We start from the raw sequence: 17,637 nt of genomic DNA, 5'->3' as shown, positions 1-17,637 counted from the left end.
ACACCAAATTTGATATTAGATCTCAACGGAGATGTCAAAACTTCCAATGGAGGTCGTCTCAATGAAAAGTTGATCCCACACCCAAATTAAAGCTCCACTTTAGCCATAAGCCATAGAGTTGCTCGATATGAGTCTAAAAGCCTCGGGACCCAAATCAAAGGTCCAACTCAATGAAACCCGATGTTCCGGAGCATATGAACCATCAGAATTCTATTCTAAAGTCTTTTACATTTAATTTTTATCGAAGTCAACCATTCAAACTTCAAAAAACTCTAAAACACAAAACTTGCATAAAAAGCAAACGAACGATCAGAAACCGAACTATCAGTCCCACCAAGTCATAAATAACTTAGGATCGCTATAGAAAAACTTTAAACATTAAAAATACACAAATATGAAGAAAATAGCCTAGTGGGTAATTACACTTAGTCCCTCAGCTCCCGTGACACCCATCCCCACTAGTCCTAAAACACTTATTAAACCTACGGAAAGTGTCGATTCAGGAAAAATGGTTGTAATACTTAATACAACCAGACAGATTGTTATATTGGTAATATTTTCACCGTAGAATTTTTAGTCGGAAATTCCTTACGACGAGCCAAATTCCGAGGGAATATCCATCGAAAATTATCATTTTTTGATAGTTCCCCTGCATTCTGATTTCAACACTAGAAACAGTTGGACGTAAATTTAATCATAAGTTATACGATGTTATTACGAAGAATAGAAATGTACTAACCAAACACTAAGCACCAGTAATTGTTACAGCTATGTGACATAGGTATTAACAGGGAGGTGCCAGCCTTAAAGTTACAGGTTCGGCATTGCTCAGCTTTGGCTCACAAATCCTATACTTATATTTGAAAAATTATTTAATATATATAAATAATTTATGCAGAACTTAAGCTTGATTATAATTGAGAATCCATAAAAATGATGGCACCACCTCTAGGTATAGAGATAAGATTACCAATGATTGGCCTTTTTTTTATTACTATATATCATAGTATGCTCCTTTGGGTACAGGGAGAAAGTATATGTATACCTACAATTAAATATGAATTTTTTTGTTTTAAAAAAAATAGACACGCACATGGTTGAGTAACGTGTCTGGGTCCGAATTGAGGATAGACACTTTAAGTTCCACTGAAAAGCATTAAGGTGCATATTTTTTTGTATATACAAGTGTGTGGGAATAAAGAAATTTCTTAGAGCTAAAGTTGAAAGCACAAATTAATTGCCGTAAAACCTCTTTTTTAATTCACATATTCAGTCTCCTTTCCAACTAAAAGCATTTTATAAAGAGGAGTAAGAAACTAATTGGTCTGTTATCTCCCTCTAATAAAGCACCATTTATTAACCATACTTTATTTTTTTCTCAAGTTCATCAATGGAGAGTGAACGAGGGAACTCAAGCAAACGCATAGAACAAAATGAAGTGTTGTTCGATGAAGATCCGAAATCCGACTTGTCCTTCCACTACCTATTGATATTTTTCCAAAAGTATTACCCTTCCGGTTTTCTGAAAAAGGTATTCGATTTGTATATGTCCATTAATCTACAAGCCTGCATGTGAATTTGTTTCTCTTTTTGTATTTAGATTCAAATTGTACTTCTTTTTTCTGGCTGAGAGTACGAGTTATTTATCTTTTTATATGATTTTAACCAATTCTTATCTCATGAACTACTTTTCAAAACAAATTCAGGCCCAAGGTCCAACAATATGTCCATGTTTGTGTGCAGATGGTGTTAGAGTCCTCAATTGATTGAGTATATGAGTTATTATTAGACTGGGTTGAAGTTTCATATTGATTGAGGAATTAGTTGATGATCTACTTATGTGGATTTGAATAATTATCTTTTTATGAGCTAACTTTTGGGGTTGAATTAAATACAAGTATCAAATCTTTGCATGATATGAAAGTCAGGTTTATCCCATTTGGACTCTCGATCCACGCTCCAGTTGGATTTGGAAGTGAAGATGGTGTTAGAGTGGATTAAAGTCTCACATTGATGAAAAAATGAATTGATGGTCTACTTATATGAACTTGAACGATCCTCTTCTCAAGATTTGACTTAGAGGTTGAATTAAGTGCAAGTGTCATATCTCTATGATTATTTGTATGTATATGATATTGGGGAAAACGTCAACATGAGGAGAAAAAAAAAAAGCAAACATCTTTTCTTTTGTTGTGTTAATACAATCCCTCACAGAAGAAGAAAAATTCGATTATTTATGTATTGATGATGAGAAGAATCATGAATAATTTTGCAGGTGATAGCAGAGATAATTGCGAGGTACCTATTAGTGTTTGTGACATGTGGTGCAGCAGCTCTTAGTGTGAGCGATGAACACAAAGTGTCGAGGCTTGGAGCGTCCGTAGCTGGTGGACTCATTGTCACTGTCATGATATATGCTGTTGGACATATATCTGGTGCCCATATGAACCCTGCTGTTACCTTTGCTTTTGCCGCCATTAGACATTTCCCCTGGAGACAGGTCCGCTTCTTTATTCCTTCTAGCTAATTATTGCTTTTTTGAGTAACTTCCAAAATCTTATTAGTTTAGAAGTTAATTAATTACATATATGCTAATTTTTAATATTATGAATCTTATCTGATTTTGAACTTCAAAATTTATATAGCTGACGCATCAAGATATATGTATCTCAAAAACATGAGATCAAATTATGTGTAATTTGTTCCAAACATACTGTATTTAAGTTGATTCACATGTATCTGAAATACATAGACAAATCTCGCTTGCCTCCCCCCTATCTTGTTCGGCTCTCTCCTATCTCGCAGATACTGGATATTTCAGATATATATATATAGTGTCATTCACATGTATCTGTGATACATAGACAAATCTCACTCACCTTCCCCCTGTTTTCGCTCGCTTTTCTCCCTCTTTCAGCGTATCTAGTAGCAAAAAATATGTATCTACGTGTATCTAACTTAAAAGCTGATATGAAATTATAAATTAATAATATAATATGTCGTTCATTCAAACTATAGGGAAAGTTAGTATATATAATAAAAATGTGTTATGTAATTAGGTTGTTTTTCCTTATCTTTTTTAACGGCATGATACCCTCTAAAATTGACCTGTTTTATTCAAATTTCCTTAAATTATCAATTATTTTAATTATTCCCTCAACTATGAAATTTAATAGTCTTTACCCCTCGAGTACCATCTTAACATAAGAAATACACTCATTGCCACCTATATTTTTTTTAGCTTTTAAAATTCATTAATTCTCTAGATTTTTTTTTTGGGGGGGGGGGGGGCAAATTAGTTATAATTTTTTTTGACAAAAATCAAACTTTTTAGGCAAAAATTTTGATAAAACTCAATGACAATGCATCAAATTAGAGCTTTGGGGAAAGCAAATAATATATATTAGATAATTTTGAGAAATGTATGCACAAAATACCTAATTTTGCGATCCAGATCACATTTATTCACGTGCATCATAATTTGGACATAAATTCAACCTGCATGGCACACTTTATTTTTTCTGAAAAATATAGTACATATAGTACATTTTTATATTCGAAAATAATTTCACTTTCAACTTTCTTTTCATAGTTTTATAACCACAAACATCATGACATTAATATTGTTTAAAACTATAGACTGAAATGTTTTCAATTTTATGTTAAAAATAAACGACCAATCAAATACTATCACAGAAGATGAAAAGGCACAATAGAAATTTAAACAAACAATAATACAGAAAAGAGTACCGGAGGAAAGGAAAAAACTAAATTAAAGGGAAATAAATCATTAGTCCAAAGTGGCTTGTTGAATTCATGAGTCTTTTTTCTCACTTCTCTTAGCTTAGTATCCAAAATCAAGATTAAATTTAATAAATTTTATACAAAATTAATTATGTCCTCGAAAATAAGGTACAAATTCAGAAGTATTTATGTACGATCTCTAAAAATAATAGGGAAAAAAAGTAGATATGATTAATATGCGCTCCATGGAATTAGATCCATTGCAGAGACACACATTTGGGAGAAGCAACACTGGGCTATAGTTTGTCCAGCAGCTGACCTGATACACATGCACCTGGTGATTTAGATAGGCACATGACAATTATGAAAGTCACAATTCTTTCTATGTGGAGGACCCCAATTCCTTGATCCTTCTCATCCGTTCCGTTAAGGCTTTAGAGAAAAAGTGTTAATTTCGTCTCAATTTATTTGATATAATTTAATTTTGACAAGAGATTTTAACAAAAAAAAATTAAAATTTGTAATCTTAAATAACTCATAGATGTTTGTGTGACTTAAACTCGTTTCTTTAAGGTTAAAATGATCATTTTAAAGTTAAACTGTTACTAAATATAGAAATGCATCATTATTTTTTAAACTGACTAAAAAGAAAATATTAATCACATAAATTAAGATAGAAGGAGTAAAAACAAGTATGCTCTATAATTTCTCAGTCGATAATTATATCACCCATAATGTCATAAATTCATTCAATTGCTGGTTGTTCGATCCGTCATATTCAGTGTATATATATTGATGGTAAAAAAAGATTGTACTCAATTGGTGTAGTTTAATTATTACAGCAAACTAGTTAAGAATATACTCCATTTGATTCAAATAATGTGGCTTGATTCAGAGTATGAAAATCAAATCAGTTAATGTTTAATTTTAGGTTTAATAAGACAGAATTTTTAAGAAGAAAAAAATGTTTTTTTTTACCTATTTAAAAATAAATAAAAAATATTATAAGTCACAACAATTAAAAATTTAAAATATTTATAAAATATTCAAAAAACAAATCGTGATCGAAGAAAATATGTGTTTACCCCCCAAAAATGAGTACAATTAAATTTATACCCGAGCTTTAAAAGATAAAAAAATAATTCATTCAGATAAACAATCTAGCAATTGAAATATAAGTTAAATAATGAATCAAATACAATAAATGTGGGCTTTTTTCTTTTCCCCGTCACATCCAAAATTCGAATTTCTCTTTCGTTGCATTTTGAAACCAACCAAACATAATTTCTCATGAAAAGTATATTCTCCTTAAGGTGTAAAATGGACGGTTTTGGTTGAAATTTGGAATATGAAAATGGGTTAATATAAAAATAAAATTGAGTTGCCACCCGTCCAAATTTACTTTGGGTTCAAATGGATTGAAATTTAGATGGGATCTTGACCCGCCCAATTTTATCTGCTTAATCTTATTTTTAACATATTATTATTTACTTTTTATAACCACAATTTGAATTTCAACTCAAAAAAATAAAAATAAAAAGTTACAAATTGATAGATAAATCGCAGAAGATATAAAATAGATAGTAATTCATACATTTACTATGAGAATATACATTACATCAATGCAAATAAAGAGCCTTAAAGCGTGTTGAAATTGGAGATTAAATTAGACTCAATTGAAGATTCTTTTAAAGTGGGTTAAGACTTAAATGAGTTGAGATTAAACCCAATTCAAATTATCTTAATTCCAATCCATAAAAGTTTGGACGTGTTAACTATATTTGGACTCATTTTGAGACTCCTAATTCTCCTTGCTCTAATTCATCTAACACAATGAAAATTTTGAAATTTAAATTTTTTTAAATTTTGGTTATGAATTTGGACATTGAATCTTTAATTAAGTATTTTGAAATGAAATTTATAAATTTGAAAAATACGTAAAAAGTTAATTATAAGTGACAATAATTAATAATTTGAAATATCTAAAAAAATATATTAAAAAGTTGTAATTTTTTTTTGGATTGACTATCAATTTTTTAACTGTAAGATATAAATTAAAACGGAGGAAGTGCTACGACTTAATAATTGATAGAGATATCTATCACGTCATTTGGCCAACCATAAATAATATATTATCTACCTCCATAGGGGTCGTATTCACAAGTCACAATACCTGTGGTTTAGAGCTCCAAGGCTAATATTGGATGAAGAAAGGACGTACCCATGAACTGATTTCATTTGCTTCTTTCATCTAACTTCTAACAAACTCGAAAGCTAAGAAAACAAAAAATAGTATAATGCTATGGAAGGCCAAGAATACAAACAACATATAGTAGAATGCATCCATAGCATTAATGTAATGTCAAATTTGCGTTTCAATTCTCTTTGTACTGTGCGTTCTAGAATTACAACCCAAAGAAAAGAGGCATTAAGATCTTGTAATCTACTGGCTAGTCTAGGGTACCAGGAGCCTCTCCCATGGACCTCATGGATAACTTGTCAAACAATACTGGCCGATGATCTCTATTTTTTCTTTAAAAAAAAATATTCTGTTGTTCTTCTCTATCCATATCCAGTATAGTGCTCCAGCAAGAATCATTATGTACACTTGAGTGTTGCTGCTGTTTCCTTTCAAGTGCCTCAATGCCCATCTAACTTCCACATCCCAATTCATACTCTGTCTCTGTATTCTTTCCATATCAATAGCTTTATTCATAAACTAGCAGCATAACAGCATTGGAAGAACAAATGATCTATATCGTCTTCATCTATCAGCTGGGATAATGGATATGCAACTTCTTCTGTTATGCCCCATTGTGTTACTCAGTCATTGGTTATTAGCCTAGGTTAAAGGGTGGTTACATGAATAACCTTCGTCATAAATTTTTTGCGAGTGTTATATGTTAAATATTGATATCATCGGATATATACTAATTGTTGAACACCTTCGACATAGTAAAAAAAGATAGTCCAGTGGTTAAGGGTCTATAAATTTGCCTTGAAGGCTTAGGTTCAAGTCTTGATAGGGGTCCTTTATTTAAATTTGAGAAAAAGGTCAAAAATGCTCTTAAACTATTTTTAATAAATAAAAATATCATCCGTTTATAGTTTAGTCCAAAAATGTCTTTACCGTCAATATTTTGGTCTTGAAGTGCCTATATTATTATTTAATGGGTCAAAAATGCCCCTATTATTATAAAATGGGTCAAAATATCCTTTTCCGAATAGATATATTTTTACAAATCTTGTTCAGTATAAAAATATTACTTTTAATTAACGCTATTCTTATTTTCTTTCTTTTTAAACCACTTTAAATAATAAAAAGGCAAGAAATTATTATATTTTTTGTAATCTCATTTTATCAGTTAAAAAAGAATAATTTCATGTACTTTAAATTTTAACGAATAATATATGTCATATATATAAGATTATAATAAATTCATCATTAATTTTTATTCAAATAACGATAAAAAATAATTATAATAAAATAATTTTTTAAATTTTTTAAATTTTTTTCTAATTGAAGTAGTATAAACATTTGCTAATAAAAGAAATATTATTAGGAAAAAAATGTGTTCAAAAAGAAAATAAATAATATATTTATTTGAAAAGAGACATTTTTGACCCATTAAATAACAATAAGGGCATTTCTGGACCAAAGTATTGACGATAAGGGAATTTTTGGACCAAACTATAAACGTATTATATTTTTGTTTATTTCAAATAGTTTAAAGACATTTTTGACCCTTTTCCCTTTAAATTTTTTAGTTTCGTTTTGTTCTAAAGTATGAACACCCTTTAAACCATAAGATTAAAAGATATTTTGGTACATTTGTCATATTATTATTTTTCTTTTTCGTCCTAAAGTATGAATATCTTTAATAAAAATTCTGGCTCCGCCACTGCATTAGCTACTATTCAAAGCAATGTATAGTATAAAGTATCATTTAGGTGCTTCATTGTTCGTCCACACAAACTTTCTCCGTTCCTCTTGAGTCATCTATCCCCTCATCTTCTTATACATATCCTTGATAGGGTACTTAACCATATTCAATACAGAATTCGGCTTCTTGGATTTATTAGGGCCTTTGGGATCTTCTGAACCAGCCAGGATGCTTGTTTGCCCTGCACACCTCACACTTAACCCTGCTCTCCATAGTAGCCATGTCACCCACAGTTTATCCTTTTGTTTTTGCATAAGTTCCATAGTAATTTTTCATGAGCAACTTTGTTCCAAGTTTAAACATCTAGGAAGTTCAGCCCTCCATTGAATTTGAGGCAGCATAATTTCTCCCCCAAAAAATACTGCTTTCTTAGAGGCATCAACATTCAAAAACCTCTTGCATATAAATTCTATAGCTTGTATTATCTTCTTGGGCAATGCAAATACTTGGGACTACAATATTTGTATATCAAAGAGGATAGCTTTGACTAGTTGAGTTTTGTAAGCATATGATAGAAATCTAGTAGTCCAGCTTGTAATTCTGATCCCAAATATCTTCTCAATGAGTGATTTACATTGCACTAGGGACATTCTTTTAGTACTTAGAAGTACTCCAAGATACCTGAAAGGGAGTTTCCCCTTAGAAAATTTCAGCTCATGTATTATGTGATCTTGGACATTTATCTTTACCCCTTCAAAGTATATGCTACTTTTATCAGCATTTGCCAACAGACCTAAAGCTTCAGAGAACATCTGAAAGAAATCATAAAAACATTTAGAACTCGTTTGGATTGGTTTGTAAGTTACTTATAAGTTGTTTTCAGTTTTTTTGAGTGTTTGACTGGTCAATTTAAAGCTATTTTGTACTTCAAATAAGCCTAAAAAAATAACTAAGTCTTTTTGACTTAACTTATCTAAAGCAGTTTGTAAGCTGAAAATAGCTTATAAATTTCTTAAAATAAGTTAAGCTAAACAGACACTTAACTGACTTAATACGCCCCTCAGCAAAATAGTAGTAAATCATCAGCAAAGCTCAGTTGTATTAATTTTTTCTTTCATTTGGGATAGTAGTGAATTATGGATTGGTATGGTATGTAAGGTTTTCAGGATTCTAGTGAGGTATTTTATGGCCAGAACAAATAGAAATGGGGTTAAGGGCTCCCCTGCCTAACCCCTTTTTTGCCTGGAAAGGAGCAGAGGCTTTTCCGTTGATTATGATTGAATAAGTGTCAGTGATAGCACACTGCATTATCCATTTGACAATCACTGATGGAAATTTAAGTTCATACAAGATATTCTCTAAATAACTTTATTGTATGGAATCATACGCTTTCTTTATGTCCGCCTTCACAATACACCTTGTTGAGATGTTCTTTCTGTTGGGTAACAAACACATCCCACATCGGATGAAGAAGAAGAAATGTATCAATATATAAGTGCTTACCCAACTCCATTAGTATAATGCCTTTTGGGAAGTGCCCAAAAACAACTTAGTGAGGGTTTGGTCCAAAGCCGACAATATCATACTAATGTGAAGGTGGGTAGCGGTATTCGCAGTCCCAACATGTGGTATCAGAGTCTATGTTCGGGTGTGTCGGAGTAGTGGATTGCGGTTTGTGAGAAATTCTCGGTGTGACAACAGGACCAGAGATCTGCAGGGGTGCCTTGTGTCAAAAATCTTCTTGTCAAGTGGTGGTCCAGGTGGTGTATTCCATTGGTGATAACGGCGGTGCAAGATCAAATGTATTATCGCTGTGCATTAATGTGGAGGTTGGGTGGCGGTACGCACCGTCCCAACACTTTCTTCTATATCCTAATTTAACCAATTCATGACTCAAAATGTTCAGTGATAGCTCTTTCTGGAACAAAAGCCGACTAATTAGTTGACATTTTTATATGATTTATGCAATCTTTTAGTGATCATTTTTATATGATTTATACACTGTTGTGGAAGAAGCTAGAGGGTATCTCGCTCTCTTTAATACTTGAAGCAACTCCGAATTAGTTGAAAAGTTTAAAACTCCATAAAAAGTACACATTTCTTCAACATATAGATACCCTATTTTATATAGTGAATATAGTTGAAGAGTTAAAAATATTTTCTTGTCTCAACTCTCTCTTTCACTAATTCACACTACAATAATTTTTTACACTTAAACTTATTTCATCTCATCTTTTTGTCATATATTTCACAAAGGAAGAAACACGACTTTTTATAGGTGAAGAAGTCTTCCATGTAATCAATGGGTAGAATGAGAGATAGTAATGTGGGTAGATGAATGTGATAGATGTTACATAAATTACAAGAAATTTATGGTCATATGAGTTACACGAAACTAATGACCATTAGAGTTACAAGAACTAATGGTCATATAAGTTACAAAAGCCAATAGTTATCTTCTTTCACAATTTATACCCACTAACATATGCACATAGTATTTTATTTTAATAATAAAATACATATACACCAATATTTTTCCACTCATTTTAATATTAAAATAAGAGAGTTCACAAATTTAGTTGAAAGGAGACTATTATGCATAATGAAGGTATGCTATGCATTGAATCTTCACTTAGTAAAACAGTAACCTTTACTCCAGAGATACATGATAATCAAGGAGTTGACATAAGCTTCCATAGCCAGCACATTACGGTCTTGTGCTATCCCGATTTCATGAATGTTTTTGAGAACAAGCCCCATTCTCATAGAAAGCGGCCTACTTTCACACCCACATAGTTGAAATCTATCAAGAGTGCCCCTGTAATTCGACACCCCACTCATACGAGATACAGACTTTCATTAAGAGTTGTTAAACTCAACCTCCACACATTACAGGATAAATGCACTCACATCATAGGGATTGAATAAAATTATAATAGTGCATTTCACAAAAAGTCATCATATGATTCATTTTTCCCATTGAACTTGGTTATAGGATATCTAGTCCCTAGGTTGGGTTTCCTCATATATGACTTAGAATTTTATGAGCTTCAATTTCATCCCCCTCGGTGTGCTTCAAACCCTTTATCTTGCTAAGACCTTAGTTTATGAATATGCAAGATTATCATAAGTTTTAACACAATTAAATTGATGGTATACCGGTGATAAATATAAAGGGCAACCCGGTGCACTAAGGTTCCCGCTATGCATAGGGTCCGGGGATAAATATGATCTCACAATATTGTATTTTCTTCCATGAGTCTGAATTTATCGTTACAATAACGATTTTGTACTCTATCAATAATATTGGCGCCATCACAATTAATCAAAATTAGAAAAATTATTTTTTCTCAAAATAAAGTGATTGATATAAATAAATCTCTAAATCAATTCACTTTTTCACTAGTTGAAGCTTAATTGTTTTTACTTCTACCTTCACCACAGATTTAATAAATAATAATTTACTTTTCTTATTTCCATCAAATAGCACCAAGTTTTTCTCATCTACAACAACAAAACTTCTAAGTATAGCATAATATTTTTTCATATTTCTTACCAAGTAAATATACCTATAATTTGCTTGTACATGCCATATTATATGCACAATATCATATCAAGTGTAATTAGTCACATCTAATAATTTTATTAGTCTAGCAAACTTCTTTTTTTCTTTATCACAATATTTTCACCCAGTCGAATTAAAAAGAGTTGCAAGACTCATACAATCAATAAAATTATATTTCATAATTTTTTAATATAATGTCACTTGTCAAAAAAAAAATCGATCACATGTTTTTATCATTTTTTCATTCCATGAATAAAATTTATCCCACCCAAATATTTAATGTCAAAAGGGCTACTCAACATTTTTTTATCACTTCTTTGATAACATGTTAGAGCCAAAAATCACCAAATCATATCCAACAATAACAAGTGATTTTTTCAAGACTAATAAAGACACTTGTAATACTCTTTTTAGAGCAATTCTCAAATATGCAAAAATCACAATTTCACAATGATTTTTTCCTCATTTCATGAGCCCCCACTATTTTAGGAATTTTAAATATCACTTTGTTCATGAAAAGAAGTATCACTTTATTCATAAAAAATATTAGGTAAATATTTTTTCTTCTTTACCTCTTCTCCGCTTGAATTGAGTAAGTAAAAATATACTTTACCCCGTACATCTCTTCTCTTCCATCTCTTGAAGAGAAAGACGTTGAAGCGGAATGTTATTGAGATCTTCAGTCTCCTATCTTGATATCCGCACTTTTTGAAACTGTAACAAAAACTTGAATCTCCTTAAAATTATTGGTATAATATACCACAAATACAATAAATTACAGTTGAAAATAAAATGACAAAAATGAATAAAAAATTCATTCAGGCTGAGGCGCGGATATCTCGCTCTCTTTAAGGAGATTCAAGCGCACTGCGGCATAATCTACACCGATAACAGCCCAACAAAGTTGTACAACTCAAGCAACTCCGAATTAGTTGAAGAGTTTAAAACTCCACAAAAAGAACACATTTCCTTCAACATATAGATACTCTCTTTTGTATGGTGAATATAGTTGAACACTTAGAATGTTTTCTTGTCTCAACTCTCTCTTTCACTAATTCACACTACAATATTTTTCCACACTTAAACTTATTTCATCTCATCTTTTTTGTCATATATTTCCCAAAGGAAGAAACACGACTATTTATAGGTGAAGAAGTCTTCAATGTAATCAATGGGTAGAATGAGGGGTAGTAATGTGGGTAGATGAATGTGATAGATGTTACATAAGTTACAAGAAACTTATGGTCATATGAGTTGTTAATGACCATAAAAGTTGCAAGAACTAATGATCATGTAAGTCAAAAATCAATAGTTATCTTCTACCACAATTTATACCCACTAACATATGCATTTAATATTTTATTTTAATAATAAAATGCACGTACACCAACAGTGTATACTCTCCAATTCTAGTGGGATGATTAATTTGAAATTACAGTAACAGATGTGCAATTGATACGAGTGTACATTTTCCCTGTATCAAAAAATTTCAGCATTGCATTAGTGATCTCTTCTCTCGCTGTTGTCCAAGCCTTTTTGAAAAAGTGGGCATTTCCAGGAGCCTTCATATCATTGATGTCCTTTAGGGCTAGTTAATTTCCTTTATAGTTACTTTTTTTGCTAATTGTATCTGTTGTTCTCTATTTAAATTCTATCCATTCTTCATTATTCTTGCATTAACACTTGGCAAGTAGGAGAAATAATTACGTATGATGTTATATCAAAACAAACAATTTCACAAGAGAACTGAATTTATAGTCCACTTATAAATTTTATAAAAAAAGCCATTTTCTTTCATTTATTTTGTAAGTGTGCAAAACATCTTATTAATTCCTACAATTTCACCTAAGGAATGCACGAATTTCTAATCTGTAAAAATTCATATGCATATGCACATGTAATATGTTTATTGATTTGATGAAAACATGGTAAATATTTTCTCATTACAAAAGGCTGAAAGATGTATTTGGTTGTTTGTAAAGGTACCAGTGTATGCAGCAGCACAACTTACAGGAGCAATATCTGCTGCATTTACGCTGCGTGTATTACTTCATCCAATAATTAAACATGTGGGAACTACAACTCCCTCAGGCTCAGATGTTCAAGCTTTAATCATGGAAATTGTGGTCACCTTCTCTATGATGTTCATCACCTCTGCAGTTGCCACAGATACTAAAGCTGTAAGTATTTTGTGTTTGTTAAAACTAATTAAGTTATTTTCCTACAAAATATTTTTTTTTAGACCCTACACGAGGCTCCCACCTTCTCGTGCACAGTCAGGGGTTGAGCAGCACCCCCAAGCCTTAACATAAATAAAAATAATAAAAATATACGGAGGGGGACATAAACCTTACCTCCGAACTTAAGATGGTTCATAAGTCAGCCGACCTACTAAGATCGGCCAGCTCATCCCCATTGGTAGATGGAAAGAGATAAACCTATGAGAGGACTCCTCTCGATACAATAAAACTAAGAAAAACGTAAATGAGGGAGAGTACTCTCCCCTTCCATGTCAATACAAGAAGAAAACCTACGCTAGTCCTATTCAACTAAGCTACATTAAAACATAGCTAAATCGAAGAACAAGTATATGAAACTTCCAATTTCCATGGATCGAGATCGTTCATTTCATCTTCGCCTTCTTAATCTTTTTCATACCGAGCTTGTCCATGAGATGCGAGTGCTTCATGCAATGTCAGTGCATGGTGCTGCAGATTTGGTGACATATGGATGTATTCCATTTGATGAGTCTTCAGTCGGCTAACTTTTTCAAGGTCGCTCGACTAACGTCTCCAGTTATCCGTTTGGGTTGTGACTTCTTGAGGTCTGTAGTTGCTACATATGCTATCATACTGTAACATGTGGGATCAGTTTGATGTTGCATGATGCATATTGTTGAGATTTTGCTGACTGTTGTTGAATTGTGTGTTGCTTTTGGCTTATGTTGTTGCTGGTGCTGTTGAATGGTTGATGTTGTTGATGCATATTGAGCTTCTGTGTGACCTGCAGAATCAGTTGGACCACAAACAAGTACTGTTGTTGTTGCTCTGGTATCTGCAAGGGATTTAGGGTTGTTGTTGTTGTGTGCTGGAAATGGTTGAAGATCTTCCAGGTCAGCTGCTGCTGCTATAGTACCTGCTAGACACAAGGCACAATGCTGTTGTAGCTTTGCATCTTGCATGGCAGCTGCATATGTATACATGCACAAATTGAACAACAAGCAGATATGCAGGAGGGGGACATGGCTTGTGCAACTGCAGCTTGTTAGAGTTTGCAGCTTCTGATGCTCCAGCAACCTGCATAAACAAACAAGCAAACACAAAGGGGGAGGGGGTCCAAGAGTAGTGAGCTCTTGTTGGTTCCAACAGTTGCTCCAGCAGGGGTTGTTTGGTTTCCTCATCTGCTTTATTTGCATTGTTGAGAAACAGCCATAGTGAGTGCTGACTGTTGGAAGTTGATGGATTTGTTACACCTGCACAAAAACAATCAAACAAGAAACAAACAACAAAACAAACAGTAGGCTTGCACTCCATTGGTTGATGGTGTTTTGCAGATTCCTGTTGGTTGTTGTTGTTGTTGTGTGATTCATCAAGGTGTTGTAGGGTGTTGGTTGTTGGTGATCTTGTTGTGGGATGCTGCATGTGTGTTGCAACCATGAATGGGCCTCCAATTGCTGGATGGTCTATTGTATGTCTGCAACTACCTGTACATCCAAGAATGAGAAGAAAGGAGAAGACCTCTACTCTATTCTTTACCTCTAGTGGTATGTTGATTATTCTATGAAAGCAATAAACTAGGGAGACTCCCCCTTTATAATATTACAAAATATTTTTTTATTTTCAATTATTTGGTTTACAAAATTTTTTATTTTTATTTTTATGGTTATGAGCCCGTTTGGATTGGCTTTAAGTTGGTCAAAACCAACTTAAAGCTTCTTTTTAGCTTTTGGACGTGTTTGTCTAATGCTGACTTTAAGCCATAAAGTTCTTAAAGTCAGTAAAAAATGAAAAGTTAGGATTCCTAACTTTTTTTTCCAAAGTGCTTAAAGTCATTTTTTTTGACCATGAAAATTATTTTTATATCCCTTATATTTTAACTAAATTCTCAAACTACCTTTTTTATTCTTTTAATTCTAAAATTCACATCATAAGCACTTTTATCCAAACACTCAACTGCTTATTTATAAAAATAATTTTCAACACTTCAAAGTTCTAAAAGCACTTCATACATAAAAGTTACTTTTTTAAGCCCATCCAAACGGGCTCTATATTACTTTTCACTCTATCCATTTCAATTTATCTAACATCTTTAAATTTCGATAGTTAAATGAGTTTTTATTTGGCCTGTATTTTTTGTATACCTTTTGAATATTTTAAATTATTAAATATTGTGATTTATAATAATATAAATTTAAAGATTTTATGAATGAATTTATGATTAAAATTAAGAAATTTGAGTTTGAAAATTAGTATTCTGCCACATTAATCGAGACAAGAAATAACTTCTTTGACACTATTTGTAGCTTATAGTATCCAATTCTTTTATGAAAATAGTTTTTAATTTATTAATCTTTTTATGAATCTTTAAAATATCAAAAAGAGGTTAAAAATATTCTTGAACTATATAAAATTAAACAAATATGCATTTGGTTAATAATTTAATCTAAAAATACTTTTATCCTTAATAATTTAATCCAAAAATCTCGCTCATCAAAAACATCTCTTTTTCATATGAATATGTATTATTTTATTTATATTTTTACCTAATAAAGTTAATTTTTTTTTTGTTGAACCTGCATTTAATAGATCGGTGAGCTGGAAGGCATAGCAGTTGGTTCGGCCGTATGCATTACTTCTATCTTGGCGGGGTAAGTGGGTATATATATTCTGGTCTCAAGTCCTGGATATAAAAATACGGGCACCAAATAAATAAATACAATAATTTGATAAAAGTAAATATATATCCTTTATAATTAAAAAAAGAAGAAGTTATATGTATAAGCTCACAATCAAATTTTATTTTAATATATTTATTACTATAATTTTAGTAATAAGAGGTTATCAAACATTTTAGCAAAAATTAGCAATTAATATTTACTCTGAAGTTGTAATTACTTTATAATTTAACATGATAGTGCAAGATCGAAGCGTAGAACTTAACCTTTTACTATATACTTTTGTCGATTAATCAATAGCCTCATGGAAATGTAGATAAGAACTTTAAATATTATTTTCATTGACTCAATTTATTTACTATACTCTTTTTTTTTTATTTTTAAATTTTGTCTATTTAAGAAAGAATGAAACCTTTATATTTGGAATCTATGACCACACTCCCTATGTCCAATCAATGTGACACAGTTGGGATTTTTAATATTCAAACTTCTAATTTTAGATTGAAAATTCGGACATAGAAATTTTAACTTTCTTAAAATACAATTTATATATTTGAAAACTATATAAAATTATTATAAATCACTATATTTATCAACTTAAAACATTTAATAAATCTACGAAGAAATTCCTTAAAAATAAAAAGAGACTTCATTGACTTTGGAATTTCAACTCTGCCACGTAAATTGGGAAGGAAGGAGTACATAATACATGGGGTGTGAATAGATTATTTTTTCTGGTGTCATCCGGCAACATCCTAGTGTCAAACCATGAATTTGATTAATTGGGTGAGGTACAATGTTATAATTTAATTTGTTGTAGGCCAGTATCAGGAGAATCAATGAACCCTGCTAGAACCATTGGACCAGCAATGGCTAGCAATGATTACAAAGCAATATGGGTGTATATCATTGGACCAGTTTGTGGAACATTACTTGGGGCATGGTCCTATAATTTCATCAAGGACACTGATAAACCAGTACAAGCAATAGCACCAGGACAGTCCTTCTCGTTTAAACTTACAAGAATGAAGAGTAACCACGATGAAGAACAATGTGTAAACAAAGAACCTCTAAAAGATTGAAGTTCTTGTAATCCAATTTCACCTTCTTCTTTTATCCTCCTTTTTTATGTTGTAATTTCTATTCTAGTACATGTATCATAATTTATTTCTAATTTTTCCTGCTCCCTAGTTCATGAATGAAACAATGCATGTATCTAAGACAATACATTAACCTTCCTAATTCGTGAACTAAGATAGTCCATGTTTATCACCCAAAAAAATAAGAATTTTTTCTTCTTCCATTACAAGGTTCCCATTTCAACACTCTCCCTTGAACCTTGTGGTTGGTGTTGGAATTTTGTTTAAATTAAATTATTAATATACCTTTTCTTAAATAAAAGAGTGTATCCTTTCTCTCTTTAGTTGATGTCTTTTAAATGAAAGAGTAAATCTTTTTCATTCTTTAGTTGATGTCTTTTAAATGAAAGAGTGTGTATTTTCATTATTTAGTTGGTGTCTTATAAATGAAAGGTTGTATCTTTTCATTCT

At 31.6% G+C, this 17,637-nt stretch overlaps 2 protein-coding genes across 2 annotated transcripts; one reads left to right on the top strand and one right to left on the bottom strand.

Annotated features, from left to right (window-relative positions):
• The first annotated feature begins 1,228 nt into the window (after positions 1 to 1,228).
• Positions 1,229 to 17,355, top strand: LOC129895375 (aquaporin NIP2-1-like). The gene is made up of 5 exons (XM_055971084.1): positions 1,229 to 1,531; positions 2,276 to 2,500; positions 13,176 to 13,373; positions 15,999 to 16,060; positions 16,908 to 17,355. The coding sequence occupies exons 1-5, from the start codon at positions 1,391 to 1,393 to the stop codon at positions 17,167 to 17,169; spliced, it is 888 nt and encodes a 295-aa protein (XP_055827059.1). The 5' UTR covers positions 1,229 to 1,390; the 3' UTR covers positions 17,170 to 17,355.
• On the bottom strand, positions 13,796 to 14,512 carry LOC129895376 (uncharacterized). The gene is made up of 2 exons (XM_055971085.1): positions 14,435 to 14,512; positions 13,796 to 14,328 (listed from the first exon to the last, which is right to left on the bottom strand). The coding sequence occupies exons 1-2, from the start codon at positions 14,493 to 14,495 to the stop codon at positions 13,946 to 13,948; spliced, it is 444 nt and encodes a 147-aa protein (XP_055827060.1). The 5' UTR covers positions 14,496 to 14,512; the 3' UTR covers positions 13,796 to 13,945.
• Positions 17,356 to 17,637: the final 282 nt, after the last annotated feature.

This window comes from Solanum dulcamara, chromosome 7 (genome assembly GCF_947179165.1).
Source record: "Solanum dulcamara chromosome 7, daSolDulc1.2, whole genome shotgun sequence".
Lineage (NCBI taxonomy): Eukaryota > Viridiplantae > Streptophyta > Magnoliopsida > Solanales > Solanaceae > Solanum > Solanum dulcamara.
This window is presented reverse-complemented; position numbering and strand designations above follow the sequence as displayed.